This window comes from Cyrtonyx montezumae, unplaced genomic scaffold (assembly GCF_038088225.1).
Source record: "Cyrtonyx montezumae isolate F1298 unplaced genomic scaffold, pur_monq_1.0 scaffold_3, whole genome shotgun sequence".
NCBI lineage: Eukaryota > Metazoa > Chordata > Aves > Galliformes > Odontophoridae > Cyrtonyx > Cyrtonyx montezumae.
In genome coordinates this window covers 6,846,805-6,865,048 of record NW_027072034.1, presented here as the reverse complement: position 1 = coordinate 6,865,048, position 18,244 = coordinate 6,846,805, and the positions used below count along the sequence as shown (strand labels likewise).

The following is an 18,244-nucleotide window of genomic DNA, read 5'->3' as shown; positions in this document are numbered from 1 at the left end:
GGTATATCTAGAGAAGATTACAGTGGGTTTGACAGGGCTATATATTCTCAGTTGCTTGTTAATGTATAGAATACTGTGACCTACCTCCACATGTGTATGAGATGTTTACAATGAATCCATTACTTTAGGACTAAGAAATGTATTTGTAAGTAACTAAAGTTCTACGGACAGGAATAGTCCAGTACTCTACAATTGTCTCCTTTTTACTTAGTTCTTAAACAGTTAGCTGAACGTTTGCTTCTGTACATGTTCATAAATGTGTTATCATCAGCCTTTATTAATGTTTTAAGAAGCTCCCTGCAGAAGAGCTTATGATCATGGACAGCCTCAATGTTTGGGGAACTTACTGGAAACTTGGACAATATGTAATTTTTGTGCTCAAATAATTCTTCTGAAGTACTTTGGCATATTTTGCTATTACATTCTTGTAATGTAGTATTTAGATGAAGCCTTATTTCTTTCCTTTAATATATCACATGAGAGATACATATCACATACCACTTTAAACCATCAGGGTTTGAAAATCTTAAGTGAAATTTTTGTTTCCTGTGGCATCATGCCTTATTGATCAGGAAGCAGTTACAATCAGAGAGTCGTAGAGTGGGGTTGGAAGGGACTATCGAGCTCCAACACCTCTGCCACAGACAGGGCCACCAACCTCCAGAGGAAGGAATGTCAGATGTGTTAAAAGGCCATTTTGTGAATGTGTGTTCTCATCTACCAAGCATGGTGTGATTCTGTCTCTTGTTGGAGATTATGGTGTACCGGTACAGTTTCTGTGTCACAGCAGTTTGTATGATCCTTCTGAGGTCAGAAACACTGTCAAACTAAGTGCTGTATGAATACATAAATAAACGATCCACTCTGGAAAAGTTTTAAAAATCGATTTCCATGTTAAAAAGTTAATACTCAAGTGGAAATAAAAGCAGCATTACTATCATGTTAGCCTGCTGTAAGTTTCCTTGCTGTGCGTGTGAAACATACACAGACTGGATTTTTAAAGTGAGTTTTCTTCACGAGATTTCATTTTTGTCATACAGCTTACTCCCTTGTAATGTTGTAAGTGAATTAATTAATGCTGACTTCATACTGCATCTGCTCACAGACCAGTTGTTCTTCAGTTGAGCAATTAAATTTTGAGAGGCACTGATGCCTCAAGATATTTCCTGTTTTTCGGTTAATTCAAGCATTCTGAACTTAAGCAGCTTTTCCCATGCAGAAATATAGCTAATATAATCAGTTTCACAATTGATATCAACTACAGTTCTCATTTTACTTGAGCAGTGGCAGATGCATCATATTCTTATTAAGTAGCAGAACTGTGTTATAACTATGAATAATAAGTGGTGCTTGGTACTGCGGGTATGTTGCACGCACACTTATACAGTTCATTGGCGTCATCTGCTCAAGATAATGTTCAGGTGGGGAAGTGAATGTGACAGAGTGGGTGTTGATGCAAGCCTCCATTGCTTGTGATAGTGTCTTTGGATGGGTCAGGTGATACTTTCTGAACTGTCATTCTAATAAACTTTTGTTGTCTGGCTGGTTTCATTTTCCCTGTGATCTTTCCACACGTTGCTATTGCTTCCAGAACACTTTCTAATTATCTTAACTGTACATCCTGTCCGTAGGACTTTCTTACTTTATCATTTCTGCATCAAAAGAAGGCTGTTTTACCAACTATTTACAAGTATCTTAGCTATATCCAACTTGGTAAATTTTACAGCAAGAACTGCTGGGATATGTCAATGGAAATGACAGATTCTCCACTCAGGGTATTAATCTGTATGCTTAGGCATACAAGTAGTGCTTTTCAATTGGTCTGTGAACAGCAGGAGCTGCCAGGAGAGTTTCTGTGACTTTCTGAAATTCCCTCTTAGAGAACTTCCATAATAGTTAATGTTTTGTTGTGATGGCTACTAGGAGTTTGGTTGGTCATCTTGTCTCTAGTCACTTCGTTATCGTTATCTCATCCATGCAGAGAATAGCTGGGGAGATCCAGAACTGCACAGGAAACTGCGTGCATACATATGCATGCTATTGCAGCCCTGACCCAGAGCCATACACCTGAGATGTAACTTAGATTACCTACACATCACAGCTGTAACTCAAATTCCATAGACTGTTACTCAGGAGTATGTACTGTCTTGTCTGAAAATTTTGGGGCATTTATTGTAACAGGATGGATGTGTTCAATATTCAAGCTATTGAATAATAAAACAGCAATCCTTGTCACTGATCCCCTTTAGGCATTTAAATTGTAGTGTTTTATACAACATTCTTTTACCTTTCATATTTTATTAAATCTGTTATGCACTTCTTTATGTTATGAGATTTTTAAATTTGTTTTTCAAGATCTTGAACATTTAGCTTGGAGATTCTCTTCAGTTATTTCCTCATTTCTGTTTAGCTTTGACATGGCTGTATTTATAAGAAAGCTCAGCTTGCTTGCCTGATGAAAGTGTAAGTTACTGTCTTTGTGAGGTAATTTTGGAAGCACTTCACTTTTAGATCCAGGGCTAGAAAAAATTTTAATGGAATATTCTTGCAAACCAAATGCTTTTAAAGTAGTGTGTTGCTCCTGACACTACCGATGTGTACTGATGGTAACTCTTGGATCCAGAGAATATCAGAATAGATGTTTTGTGAAAAAGACAAAAGTTGGCAGAAAATGGATCTCCTTGTATTCCAGCTTGTTGTTGGATATCCTTGGGGCTGGGGACAGCTGAGGTTAGGCTCTGAGTGGTGCTTAGTTTGATGCTGTAAGTCTGGTCACATTCACTAGCACAATAATAGATTCATACATAGCGCACTGCCCAAGTTGTCTGGTTTTGTTCAGATGGGCTGTCAGGACCACAGTTAAGGAATTTGGTTAGGCCCACTAAGAACTCCCATGGCTAGTTTATTAAAGCAATGGATTACAGATTCTTTTGGTTTACTGGAGATAAATGTACTCTCTACAGAGCGTATAAAGTTAACCAAGAATGTGAATAATATGGCCAACCATGACGTCCCTCACTTTGGAGCATGTCCAAAGAACAAAATTGATGGAAGGGTCTGGAACACGAGTCCTGTGAAGAGTGGCTGAGGGAACTGGGATTATTTAATCTGGAGAAGAGGAGGTTCAGGGAAGACCTTAGCACTCTGTATATCTACCTGAAAGTATGTTTTGATGAGGTGTAGGTCAGCCTCTTTTCCCAGGTAACTAGTGATAGGACCAAGAGAGAATGGCCTCAAGTTGCACCAGGAGAGGTTTGGTTTAGATGTTAGGATTAATTTCTTCTCTGAATGAGTAGCTGGGCATTGGAACAGATTGCCCAGGGGACTGATGGAGTCACAGTCCCTGGGGGTGTATAATGGAAAGGAACATGGTTTAGTTGGCAGTAGTGTTGGTAGGTGGATGGTTGGACTAGATGATCTTAGCACTCTTTTCCAACCTTAACGTTTCTATGGTTTTGTGTTTCCTGTAGAAGCAGTTGATGTAGCCAGATGTGAAAATTTTACCCAGTAGGTGTCCCTGTGGGGGGAGAAGCTAGGATCAGCCTGTTCACTGGTCCCAGAAATCAGTGGTGTCATCTCAACTGGTTTGCAGTGGTATCTTCCCCCAGAATCCTTCTCTCTGAAGCCATTTTTGTATAGAATCATAGAATCACCAATGTTGGAAAAGACTTCTGAGATCATCCAGTCCATCTGTCCACCTATCTCTGATAAGTTTTGATTTGTACAGCAGAATGGACTTGCCCCTTTCTTCTAATGCTAATTTCCATAATGAAAAATCACCCCCAGTCGTACTCCAACCAATAAATCCACTAAATCCTCCAGCTAGGAATGTGGTACAACTGACTGAAGAAAGCATATAATAAAATCATAGAATCATCTGAGTTGGAAGGGACATTTAAAGATTGTCTGGCCATATGCTGTCTGTCTTCCAAGATTTGCATTTGCTTGCTACAGTCTGTCCAGAAATGACCCTGCTTTTTTTCTCACACCTTAATGTTATACTATCATTGCCAGAAATCAGAGACATGTTTGGAATGACACTTCATCTGGTGTATCAAAAAATAAAACCCCCTAACTTCTAGCTAACTTTCTTCTTCTTTATTCCTTCTTCCAAAAACTTTATACTTATTCACTGGATTCCCCATACCCTTCTCTTTTTGGGGCTGAACAATTCCTCCTTTTACAGCCTTTTATTATACTTAAGAGGATCCTGTCCTTTAATTATGTTCATGATGCTTTGCTAAAGTCACTCCTGTGTGTCTCAGTGTTTTATACTGAGGATCCCACAACTGGACCCATCATTCCAGATGTGTCTTACTGGTGCTGAACAGAAAGGGAAAGGATCACCTCCCTTTACTACATGGTGATATGCTCTTCCACTGTGGTCAACTGAGTACCCTACCTATCAAGAACTCTGCAAGTCAGCTTCTGACTGTTTGGACTCCAGTATGCAACAGTGCACCTGGGAAGTAATAATCCCTTGCAGTTCTTGCTGAGGATCTCTGTGAGATCCTTCTCAGCATGTTTCTGCTGCCTATTGAGATCCCCCTGATTGTCAGCGTGCCATCTGATCTGTCAGCCACTGTAATTAATTTTTAATCTCAGCTCTTTCAGGAACCTTTTTCATAATGCTTTGCTTTCAAGAGCAGGCAAGTTACTTTCAGCTCCTGACTTAAGAATTACTTCAGCTCCTGACTTAAGCCTAAGCCAAATGAACCTCATAATATAACAATATAATAATAAACTATAATTAAGTAATTCTCCTTAGTGCAATATGCATAACTACCTCTGTTCCCAGCAAACCGAGTCTTTCCAATGGATCAACCCAAATATAGGTTGTATGCCTCCTTCCCATCTTCCCCCCCAAAAATAGTGTGGGGGAGTGAATACTATGAAGAGTATAGTCAATGCTTCATAGATTTTTAATTTTAATTCAGATTCTGTGGCTTCTTTGGTCCAGTGTGACTGTTGTTTTGTTTAAAACGCTGGATTTCTGTGTCCTCCCAAAAAGTCATTAATATCTTGAACTTACTTTAAGCAACATTTTGTATCATAGATTCACTGATGAGTTGATGTAATTGTCTTACCTCATATTGCTTAAAATAAGAAATACAGGAAACATTTTGTTTGTGCAAAACTGCTTTTATAGCACTTCCTTAGCTTGTCATTGCATTTTCTTTCCTATGTCCTCATGTCCCCATTTGCTTCCCCACCCACCAAAAAGATCAGAATACGAAAAGTAAAACTTGGGGAAAATTCTTATTTTAAAATCTCATGTTATTACATCAGCAGTTTGTATTGGGCTGGGATTTATCTTTAAGAACTGAAGTTGCTCATTTAACTGAGTCTTCAAGTCCCTCCTTTTCTTCTTTTTTCCTTTTTTTTTTTTTTTTTTTTGGTTCTGTTTGTTGTTTATTTTCTTGAGGTGATTTACTTTAGCCCTTGGAACCAAGGTAGTCTTCTCTTTTTCCGTAATTCCAGCCTCATACTGTTGTGCTGCCAGGACCTTGAAGAGAGAAGTGTTTTACAGTGTGTTACTGCAGTGATATCCTGAACACTCTTCAGATGCACTGGTTAATCAGACTGTGTTCTCATATGGTTGCTGTGACCTGACCTGTCTGAATGCTTGCCCTGTGATCACATCAGCTATTTTTTTGTTGTTGTATCAAATACTGAAAATTAAAATGTTTGCAGTGTATCAACAGAATTAACTCATTACAAAAACAGTATTTCACCGTGTGCATGATGCATTTTTATGTTTGCTGCCTGCTGCTTTTGACTACCGATCATAAACTTAATCATGAGTTGGCAAAAATGTAATCAGCATTCAACATGAACAGTAGAAGAACAGCAACTAGTTGCAGGTTGAGGACTAAAATATTGCTTTCCCACATTTTATGGATCAAAACCAAAGTTTAGACATTGATGATTTATTCAAGTGCTTTATGCATCAAATGAAAAATGATTTTATTTTCTGTTTTTCAGGGAAGTCTCAAGAACAGTCGAAAGATTTCACCACAAGAATTTATCCAGGAATTAAAATCTGGATCAACAGATGAAAGACTAGTGACTTGCTTAGAATCACTTCGTGTGTCCTTGACCAGTAATCCTGTCAGGTAATACAGAATTTGAGCATCATTAACAAATATTGAGAAGATTTGATCACATTCTTATTTCTTCGTGGATTAAAATAAATGGATCTCTAGATGTACAAGCTTCAAGGTTTTCCACTTAATGTGTATGTTTTAATTAATGATTTTATCTTTAATTAATTATATACCTTCTGCAAGTATTGTTTTTGTAAAGCATATTTTTAATTAACAGAGAAGATGAGAATCAAGTGATAGTGAATAGTTTTATACTGGTACTTAAAAACAAAACAACGAAAGAAACAAACTGAAATTGCAGCTTATGGCACTAAAGAAAGAATCTCAAGAGCAAAATATATCCACTGGTCTTGGTCACTGTTCTTCCATTGAATAAATGGGACATGAATACCTCATAGTTATAAACAGTTCATGAAAAGATCTAGCTATTACAGCTAACTAGTGTTACAGATAACATCATGTTATAGATGGTTGATTATCCACAACTATTTATTCTCCTTTCATAGAGTAGTTGCAAGAAACTTAGAAAATTCAATTTAAATGACTTTTTTAAAGTGCACTGAGAATGGGACACTGACAACTACCTTGGTATTTCATCAGGCTGACAAAAAGCTACGTTGCCTCCAGATATAGGAGTCAAGTAATATGTTATTCTGTAGTGGAAGCAAAGGAAAGGACAATAACAACACAATAGTACTTTACACACTAAATCATTCTCAGCCTCTTCAACTGCTGGACACGTGATAAAGTATCTGCTCACAATTTCGTCTAATACAAAATATGGTGAGAAACATCTAGTAGGATCATATTAGATCAGATATAGCCAGTTATGCTGAAAATACTTGATCAATGTTTGCCTAATCTGTTTCAGGTTGAGAAAATCTTTTTAAATATATTTATACATTCACATGAAAAACTTATAAAAGCATCTGATCTAGTGTATAATTTAAGTCCATTATAGTTCTGTGTCTAACAAATGCAAAGAACATTTTATTCCCCTCCTGTGATGAGATTGGAAATATTTGGTTTTCAAAAGAGCTTCTGCATCTTACTTTGTATTATTTCCAGTAGAATGACTCATTATTTGTCACTGGTGAGGTCCCACTATTATAGAAATATCTGAAAATTCTGGTTACTCTTCAAGAAATGTGATATAAATAAGTATTAAAACAATAAATTTTATCTGCAGATAGATAATTTTTTTTACCCATGTTCAATGGTGTGTGAATCATGGAATCATTAAGGATGGAAAAGACCACTAGGATCATCTAGTCCAGTTACTGCCCCATCATCACCATGTGCAGTACACCTTGTCCCTAAGTGGCACACATACCCTTTTCTTGAAAACTTCTGGAGACCTCAACTCCACTACCTCCCCATGCATCTTGTCCAATGCACTACTGCTCTTTCTGAGAAGAATTTTTTCCAAATATGCAAGCTGAACCTCCCCTTGTGCAATTTGAGCCCATTACTACTTGTCCTATCACTAGTTATTTGGGTGCAGAGACCAACCCTTGGTTCACTATAACTTCTTTTCAGATAGTTTTAAGAGTGATAGCGTCCCAGCTGGTCCTTCTTTTCTCCAGACTAAGGAATCTCAGTTCCTTTTGCTACTCTTCATAGGACTCGTGCTCCAGATCCTTCATCAGTTTTGTTGTTCTGTTACTCTGGACAGGCTCCAGTGCCTCAGTGTCTTTCTTGTAGTATGGGGCCCAAAACTGAATAGTGTACTTGAAGTGCAGCCTCACCAGGGCTGTGTACAGAGAGATCAACTCCCTAGTTCTGCTGGCTACACTATTTCTGATACAAGCTAGAATGTCATTGGCTTTCTTGGCCATCTGAGTGCACTATGACTTGTGTTTACCCAGCTGTTGATCAATACCTCCAGATCCTTTTTCTTCATGTAGCTTTTCAGTCACTCTGTCCCAAGCCAGTAGTGCTGCGTGGTGTTACTGTGACCAAAGTGCATGACCCAACAGTTGGTCTTGTTGAACTTCATCCACTGGATTCAGCACGTCAGTCCAGCCTGTCCAGATCCCTCTGTAGGGTTTTCCTGCACCCTGGTATGTTGACATTTTTTTTCCCAACTTAGTATCATCTGCAAACTTGCTGAAATTGCACTTAATCCCTTCATCCAGATCATCAGTAACTGTATTAGTCAGGACTGGCTACGATACTGATCCCTGCAGAACACCTCTAGTGACTGTCAGCTGAATTTAATTCCATTCATCATCATTCTCTGAGCCTGGATGTTCAGGCAATTTTTTTACCCAGTGAAGAGCACACCTGTCCAATCCTCTAGGAGAATACTGTGGGAGATGGAAACAAAAACTGTACTGAAGTCTAGGTAGATTACATCCACAGCCTTTCCCTCATCTACTAGGCAGGTCGTCTGATCATAGAAGGAGATGCTGGTCAAGCACTATCTGCCTTTCATGAACCCAGGCTGGCTGAGCCTCATACCATCAAGAAAACATATGTTAGTGAAGTAAGCACTCTTTTTTTTTTTTTTTTCATAATCCTTAACAACATTTTGGGGATGTTAAACTTCTCATTTTTCAGAATAGATGCTTTGCTTCTACGTAAAAGGCAATTATTTTTTTAATACAGGACAAGGGGAGTAGCATACACTTTTAAAATGTAATAATGTAAAGAATTCTCAGAATCTATTGCTACAGCACTCACAACAGAATCTTTGTTTTAGTGATTATAGAAACTATTACAACCGTATCATGCTAGCTATCTGTGTTGTAGTTATAGTTTTGTAATCAGTTAATAGTTAAAAGTAGTATACTAATTTCACAGTGAAAGAAGGAGTAGGCAAGAGAGATCCATAATGAAATAAATTTCTGTCTGATCCAAAGTTTTATGACGTTAGTATGGAAAGTTAACTAAAGGTGTCAGGAAATATTTCCTGTCACTTATGGAAACAGAAGTGTCGTCAAGAATCCCTTTCCCTTAAATCACAGTGATGTATAAAAGGGAGAATATGTCTTCTGTTATGACTGTAAATGATAGTGTTGTCCGTGAGATGTAGGATTATGTAATCGATCAAACATTGTTTCAGGAAAACTAAGAGTTGCTATCCAGGGGATGGCTGCAGTATTGCAGGCAGTCACTTAAGAGTAGAACTTTGATAATACTTGTATAAAGCCATTTTGACCAAAAATAAACAAATGTGGAGCAGTTTGGTAGAAACAACTTGTCAAGGCTTAGTCTGGCCAAAGATGGCTTTAGCAAGAGCTGAATTTTGTGGTGTTTTCTATTGGAAGTATTCACGTGTATTTGTATTTCAGAGAGCCATTTCTGTAATTTCTGTAGGTATTTTCTTCCTTCTTTACCATTTTTGTTTTGATTCTCTAATTTTTATTAGATACTTCAATTTTTTTTTTTAAGGTAATGAATTGGGTCAGGGAGTAAGTGCAATACTCCTTGATCCTCTATTGAATAAAAAATCAAATTTAGGTCATAAAATGATCAAGTTATACTACTTTTATTTATTCTGAAAGTTTTCCTTTAGTTTTAATTAATCTTTGAAGAAGGGATTTTTATAACATCTTCCTTTCTCCCTAGCTGGGTTGAAAACTTTGGCCGAGAAGGTCTGGGACTTCTGTTGGATGTTTTGGAAAGACTCGTTGAGACAAAACAGTAAGGATAACTTTCTATAGAACTGGTAGTTATTGTTACTATGCATACAGCATTTAATACAATATATATACATTTAATCTATTCAGCCAGGACAAAGCTGTGAAGAGAAGCCAGCATAAGGTCATACAGTGTTTGAGAGCCTTCATGAATAATAAGGTATGGGATTTTCTTTAATCTGGAAGTTTGAACTACTGCTATTCAATCAGATATTGTATGTGATCAATGAATGCATGCCTGTGTAATTTGGAGAAGCAGAGTGTTGGTCAGCTGTGACTTGAAAATCTTTCTGTTGTGTCTGATTTGTTGAAGTCCAGTTATGTAATAGTATAAACTTATGATGCTGATGTTTGCTCTCATTAAAAAATGAGTGAGCTGTTTTTTTTTACCTTTCCATCATTTAATTTCTTTTTTATTTGAAGAAATTAAATATAATTTGAAATATCTCTTCAAGGAAGCTTTTGTCATCTTTTACTGGATGTTCAGTATTATTGTTATGTTTTCTTTCAACTTTTCTTATAAATGTTTTTCTGCTGTTTAGTATGGATTGGAAAGAATTCTGGGAGAAGAGAGGAGCCTTTTGTTGCTGATCAAAGCAATTGATCCCAAGCAAACTAGTATGATGACGGACATAGTTAAACTCCTTTCTGCAATGTGCATTGTTGGAGAGGAAAGCATGTAAGTACTGTATTTAGCCAGACATATTAAGGTTTTCAGGATAATTAAAATTATAATTGTATTTAAATGAAATTAAATGCTGAATTTTTCAACTTATGCTTGAAAGTAATATCTTTACTATGTTGTTGTTTTTCAAAACACTTTTGTCTGTAACTTTTTAATGTTTGTATTAGTAAGAATTTTCTTTTTTGGCATGTGAATGAACTGATTAGATGGGAGTGGTTTTGTAGACATTTTTATTTCTAAAAGTTTTTTAGCATTACTTTTATGGTATTTTAGCCATTTTAATCTAGTATGTTATTATTTGGTTACATAAGTCTCCAAAGGAAATAAATTATGCTTAAACCTCCTACATTTGTGCCCTAGAAATTGAAATAGGTGAAGGTTCTGGTAGCGTAACTCTTCAGATAGCAAATGAACAAGAAGGTAAAATGTCTCCTGAGTGAAATGCTTTCATTTTTTACAGCCTTGAAAAAATTTTGGAAGCTATAACAGCAGCAGCAGAAGAAAGAAATGTTGATAGATTCTCTCCTATTGTAGAAGGACTTCAGGATAACTCAGTTCAGCTGCAAGTAAGCAATGTTTTTGCACAGATTGCACAAATTTTCCACTTCTTGACTTCATTTGCCTTCACCCAGAGTGAAAGCAAAGAACTCTTCTTATTTTCAATTTACTTCGAGGTATAAAAATTCAGAAAGTCATAAAGATTTATAGTTAATTTGAGTAATCTTTACAAGTCATTATTCTATTAGTATAAATAGCAATTTGTATTGATTATCATGTGACTCAGGTGAATAAAGTTTTTAATATTATACTCTGAATTTTGCCACAATGGAAGAGATGAACCTGCAGTTTGAAAGAAGAGTGTAGTACTCCACTGTCACCTGTTGTATTAAATAGCTCAAGTAAGGATTGCTGTTGCTTTCTCACTCTTTTTAGTAGTCTAGATATCAATTTGTAATGTAACTTGTTGAGTAAGTAAACAGTCTTTCTCCAGTTTCCAATATTGTAAAAATCTCTACCAAAATACTTGTTTTCTGAAGTGTGTTGTAGAATAAAAATTCTGTCTGTGATGAACTTGGGTGAATGGAAGACTATATAAAAGATTAAAGGTGCAGTGAATTACTTTGGTTGGCAAAGAGACAGTTGACTTCTCTTCCTTCCTTTGAAAGATTTTGTTTGTAGGTATTGCTATTTTTCTTTCCCGAGTGAGAGTGCTGATAGCAAGTTATTTTTGAGAATCTTGCTGCCATAGCAAGAATTAGTTCCAGTGACAGGACAAACTCACTTTTGAGCAGTGGCTGTGTGGTGCTTTTTGTAATGCTCAGCTTACAGTGAATGTGAGTGAGAAAGAAATTGAAGGAGGAAGTGTGTGTTGGGAGGAAAGAAGGAAGAAGAGGAGAAGGAACATTGAGCCTCAGTTGTAGCTGGTCTGGAAAGGGACTGCTCAGGGAAATTGTACAACTGTAAGATGAGAAATTTCCTTCCTTTGTTCTAAGGCTTTCTGCACACTGGACACAAGTTTCTCATAGTACTGGGTTTCTACCTTTAGTGTTTTTGCAAGAATCTTTTTGGTTCCTCAGTATTACTTTTAAATATGCAGTCTCCTGTATGTCTCTCTTACTTGGAATCTGTTTTATCTAGATTTCAAGGTGATGATGTTTAATGTTAATGATGCTTAAGTTAATAAATTTATGTTGAGTATAAGTTTTGCTTGATGTTTTAGCATCCTGAAGATAGTAGGCAGTAGGAATTTAGGCCAGGAGTGCAAAGCTTGAACACTCAGAGCAATGTAACATTTGGCTCAATGCATTTATGTTGTTTTCTTTTCTTGTTTGTTTGATTTTTGTGCATTTTTTTCTTTGTTTGTTTTTCTAGTTTGTTTTTATTCTGTAATTTCTATTTATCTATCTATCTGTCTATTTATTCTTATTCTTTTTTGTTTTTTAGAACTGCATATATTCACACGTGTAGATCAAATAAGGAAAAAAAAGCTATAAAAATATGGAAAAAAAAGCTAAAAAAGCTATTCCTTTTTTCTGTATAATTCAAAAAGCACACAAAAACTACATTAAAAACAGTCCCTCAGTTTATCTGCTACTTCAAAGAAATTAAAGGAGTACATATGATTTATTTATCTAAGACTCCTCTTCCACTTTTTAAAAAAGTGATTAATGTATAAAGGTCTCTATAGATCTGTAAGCATGTCTTGCAGTATAAACTAACAGTAAACAGTTAATAGCTGTTTTAGATCAACGTTTGTGAATAGGCTTCAAGTATTGCAGTCCCTTGTGAACAATTGTCAGTAAGCAGCCTTCTTGAAAAATAGATACCAATATTAATGGCAGTTGAGACAGTTGATGTGCAGCATAAACAAATGGTCATAGCTGATTATCTCTAAGCAGTTAGGTCTTATAGATATAAGTGCATTCATGCTTAGTGTTTACAATGATGCTCAACTCCCTTAGTGAGATAGCACTGATGAGATAACTGAATCAGTGCAAAAGACTTCAGCTGAGTTGTTAACTGTGCAGTAACCCTTGTTTTTCTAGGACTTCTTATATTAAACTTTTCTACTAGTTACAGCATCATAGCATTGTACTGTTCCTTGTTTTGGTATTTTTCTGTATCAGAGGATAACAAAATTTTTAAAGACAGAATTTTTTACTGTTGCAGTACTTATATTAAATAATTTGTTAAATTACTTTGGATTTAAACTTCCTGAAAATAGCTAACATTTTTCTGTTGCATTTACCATGGTCTCTGGGCATAGAAACTTCTAATGATATTTCACAGTTTTTGGAGTTAAGCTTGCATTTGAACACTTGAATCTAAAAGGCTTTTTTTCTTTTTCAGAATCTACAAACGTTAGCTAGGTTTGTTTTTGCTTTTTTTTTTTTTTTTTGAAAGGCTTCTCATTGGAATCAATTGTAAACTTCTATAACAACGACATTGACCTAGTGGTTAATTTGACAGTGTTTTAATAAGATGAAAGTTTACAGTTGTCAGTTACTTGGCATATTTGCCTTGATTATCTGCCTGATTTATGTAGGCTTGTTTTGTGGCAAGTGAATTTGACACTAACAACTGACCTTTTCAATTTTAAGTTGACTAACATTTCTGTTACTTGAAGGGTGAATTTACAAGAAGTCTTAGCATGTTAATTTTTGTATTTTCATTGAAACCTCAATATATCTACTTTTTATTTGTTGAAAGCAAAGGATATTCTACTTTTGATCTTTCATAAAGATTATCAGTAATTATAGAAAGGGTACTTAAATATTTCCAGTTCAAGGCAAGATTGGTGATCCTAGTTTGAGAATATATCTACAGCCAGAAGTAATATTGAACTTACTGAGAAGCATTTTTATGTCAAAGATCTTTCCTATTCATCAGTAGCATTACCCTCTGAGTATTTATAAACTGGGAGAGAATGCCATTTAATCTTTCATCTAATAAAAAAAAGAATGTGAGATTGTATGTGTATGATATTTTGGTTAGCTGAATCGCTTGGCAGTTCTTGGCCATTTGGTACTAGTGAGATCCTTTCCATAAACACGTAACTAATACAAACAAAGCACAACTTATCTAAATGCAAAGACTGATAATATTATGTCAGAGTCATGTAAATGTGCAAATGTGCTTTCCTATGGACGATACATTTCATTGCTAAGGATATTTTAGAATTAGCATGGGGAAACAATTTAGGAAAATTAGTAAAGTGCATACCGAAGGCAAAACTGCATCCAGTTAATTATTAGGAAACAAAATTTAATTAAATCTATATTATCACTTGTCCTTTCTACAACTGTTGATAAAAGTGAGAAAAGTGAAGTGGAAAATCTTCGTGCAGTTCTCTTATCTCAAGATGGTGCTTAGCCACTTAGTATTGATAATCACACCTATGTGAGGAAAAGCTGCTCTGAACTACTGAGTTGTAGTCAACACTTTCCATGAGAAAAGTACCAGTTACACAATCTTTGTGTTCAGCTGGGAAAAATAAAAATACGAAGAACGCGTTTTGTAGTTCTCAGAGTGTACATCCTTTAACTTGATAGAAAACAGTGTCTGAAGTTGAAGAAGAAAATCAGAGTTAAAATTTAGGGCTGTAAGCTCTCACCTAGCAGAATGCACCTTTCTCATTGCTCTACTTTCTCATAGAGGAAGACATTCAAAATGTTGCCATTCCAGGTGAATACTGTGATCACCCATGCAAAACTCTTTTGCTGCCTGCCCAGGAAGAAGGGCTTAGAAATTATAGTCCTTGACACCACAAAAAAATGTTATAAGTCACACCAGAGGGTTGTGTATTACTGGATGTCTTTTAAGAAGTAGAGCCAAAAATAATTGGACTTACTCAGACATAGTCACAAGGTCTGCAGATTCTACAACTTCTGATGAATTCCTTTTAGCTATAGACAATTTATTCAAAAAATTTTTGTCACAATGAGTTCTGACTTCCTGGGAAGCTAATTTACTTGTCTTTGCTGAACTTCGTGCTACTTCAGCAGGAGTACCTCTTTGTTTTTGAAGATGAGGTGTCTTTTAGATGTGGACATGGCCTTGCCTCTTTTTGTCCGTGACTGAAAAATTCAAAATACTGTCAATCTCATGCAAGGTAATTGAGTGTAAAAGAATGCTGTTGTATTGTCAGTTCGGGCCCACTCATCTGAAGTGCAAGTAATGACTGATTTTTCTGTGTACCAAGAGTTGACATTTATAGAGCTGTCAACTGGAGCATCACAGCATTTTCCTCAAGTACTGTGTACTTTGAGAATTGGCAAGGAAAAATTTTGCATTTGGGACAGCTATACTTCAATTTTTAATTAGGAACACAGAAGACAATAACTTACAAGTGGAATACTGCTTGTGATTCTGCACATAGAGACAAATAATTGAAGAAAAGAATTAATTGTCAGCCTGAATAGAATTGTCTGAAAGAATTTTTTCTTCCCTAAGAAGTTCTTTCAGTCATATAGAACATGTTTCCTCTTTGATCTTACCCTTTATTTGCAGCATTGGAGATTGGACACAAGGACCTGAAGGGCCTGATGATGCTTTCGTCTGATAGACTCTGTAGATAGGCAGTGAATGTGTTAAGGGATAACTTATTTCAAAGAACAGTTTCCAGTCTAACAAAGCAGAATAGAATTTTTTGAAGTTTTATTTAGTTATTTATTTATTTTTGCTTTTCTTTAATTAGTAGCAGGGTGTAAACTCATTGTTACTACTGTTAGATCCGAATTCAATAACGCTTTCAGGTAATTTAATAACTACAGATATCAGTTGGTATTTGAATTTTCAGAATTTTTAAAGCATGTTGATAAACAGATTTAGCACTGCTCTGAAATGAGTATGTCACAGTCTGATATTTTCGTCTTTAATTTAAAAAAATAAGAATAAAAATCCAGGCATTAAGTTTTATTTCTCTGAGGCATTTCTGTAGCTGAGGCTTTCCTCCTGCTATGCAAACGGAGGAAGATGGAAGTAAAATGTCAGACTTAACATTCAAAATTTTGTAGGTCAGAAACAAACAAGCTTTCTTTAATATAGCAAAAAGAAAAAAGTTATCAAATAATCTAAGCCGTCAAGCATTCTGAGTTGCAGTTCAATTTCTCTCACAACATTTCAGATGTCTGTGCATTAGACAAATGCATGTAGTACTTGCAGATACCACACATTCCCTTCGGGAGGTTCCCCTTCTGGGCTGACCTTTGGAAGCCAGATGGGCTACACTGAAGCAGCTGTAGTGATACTATGTGTAATATATATTCATGTTTATGTTGGTGGATTGAGTCCCTGATTGGTAAAGATGATGTATCCTAGAGTGCCCTAGTCACTTCATGTGTGTTTTAAAGATCTGAATTGCTTATAGAACCAATTTGACAACTGATGAATAGGAATGGAAGTTTAGCAAAGGAGTTTAGCTACCTGTAGTTATTCATTTGCGTATGGACATCTAAATGTAGATATTTCAAGTCTGAGCTGTGCTGTATTGGAAAACTCATGAGAATTCTGTTTCTTGACTTCTGTCTTGTGCATTAAACAGACACTACATATGCCAAGCTTGCTGCTGTTTTGTTGACATACCGTCAAACAGAGTAACAGAGTAATACTAATGTATGCTATTCCAACTGTGAACTTCAGAATAGAAAAAAAATTTTGTTCTTGAATCTTCCATGGCTTATGGGTTAAAACTGCCTATTAGCAAACCACTTTTCATCAAGCTACTCAATGAAGGGATATATTTCTCTTTCTATTGGTTTTGAATATGTATGCCTGAAATCTAACTTTCCCAAGAACTACGTAAATTGAAATGTCCACAAAGTGAATATCATTCTTTTTGTAGCCACCATTAAATGGTAGTTCAATTTAGAACATGTTGGAAACATTTGTGATCCTGTAACAAGTTCCTGCTTTTGACTTTTTTTTTCTTTTTTTACATAATTTCATGAAACAAATGACTCGGAAGTAAATTTAAGTGAGGCATTTTTGAGATTTGTGATTGCTTCGTCTTGTATAACTGGCACTCCTACTTTTTGCAGACTTTTCTTTCAAGTTTGCAACAGATGTTCTGAACAAGATTTTAAAGGTCACGACAGAGAGATATTGGATACAAATATCTTGTTCATTTTCCAAAAAAGCTTGATTATGCAACAGGAGAGTCTAAATTTGTCTTCTGTTGGGTACTTTTAAAACAAATACTTGATGATTTTATTCAGTTCACTTTTAAATGAGGTTGGGCACTTCAGGTAAACTTTTTACACTACTGTGTGAAATTTTGATATAGATTTTTGCATATCATATATTCGATCAGTATTATTTTTATTATCTTCTACTCTTCCTGCTTTCCTATTTTGAGATTAGCACCAATTGTTCTCGGTATGTGTTTCAGCAATGGCCAACAAATGTTAACTATTAATAACAGTGCATGCACTGAAATGGGCTTAAAGATTAACACAAAGATTTTGTTTGAATGAAAATTCAAAATTCAATGAAAATTAAAAAATGAAAGTGCTAACAAAAAATGTAATTTAGTTATTTCTAAAGTACTGCTGTCATGTGTACAGAATTGAGTTGCATAAAATTAGTGAAATAAGATTTCACGGAGAAGAAGGTCAGAATAGTTGTTCTGACAAGCTACAAAGATGACAGGATCTATTATGAAAGTTTAAGCCCAAAACTATTGTCAGTTTAGCCACTTTCGAGCTAAGTGTTCAGCAAATAATAATCGGGGATTATTTCTTATAAACAATTTTAAAGAAGCAGCCACAAATCTCAAAGATCTTTCTCAGTGAAATATATTTTATTAAGACAGAATGGTTGAAGTTGTGGTCCTGTTACTTAAACTCCTATTCAACCAAGTTATTTTAAAATCAGCTGCTAGAAATGGAGTGCCAGTACCTTCTGAAAGAAAACATCTCTGGTACATTCCTGTTTAATATGTATGATTTGATTGTTACTTAATAGATCCATACAAATTCTCTGAAAAGAATATGGAAAAGAGCAAGACAGCCTTTCATTGCCTTGCAGTTCAATGCCATATAACTTTTTTTTAAATTTCTTTAATGAGGTAATTAACTCTTCTTGATGAATAACTTTTTCTTTCTAAAATGTTATACTTTTTACATACATAAAATGGACAGACTTATAGCAAGGAAAAAAGTAATAACAAAACATTACCTCAACATACTTGAGACTACATAAAGATTTTTGAGTCCTAGAAACTTTTTATTTTTGTTTTCAAAGAAACTTCTAAACAGTAAATCATATACTAGTTGCATTTAGGAATTTGTCTATTTAATACACTTTTT

At 35.4% G+C, this 18,244-nt stretch overlaps 1 protein-coding gene across 1 annotated transcript in view; it reads left to right on the top strand.

The window, feature by feature from the left end:
* The window catches only part of DIAPH3 (diaphanous related formin 3), a 217,649-nt gene that overhangs the window by 25,814 nt on the left and 173,591 nt on the right, over positions 1 to 18,244 (top strand). Inside the window, exons 4-8 of the mRNA XM_065744007.1 lie at positions 5,986 to 6,116; positions 9,681 to 9,755; positions 9,842 to 9,911; positions 10,294 to 10,430; positions 10,897 to 11,002. Coding sequence (XP_065600079.1) covers positions 5,986 to 6,116; positions 9,681 to 9,755; positions 9,842 to 9,911; positions 10,294 to 10,430; positions 10,897 to 11,002 — 519 coding nt within the window. The remainder of the gene's footprint in view (positions 1 to 5,985; positions 6,117 to 9,680; positions 9,756 to 9,841; positions 9,912 to 10,293; positions 10,431 to 10,896; positions 11,003 to 18,244) is intronic.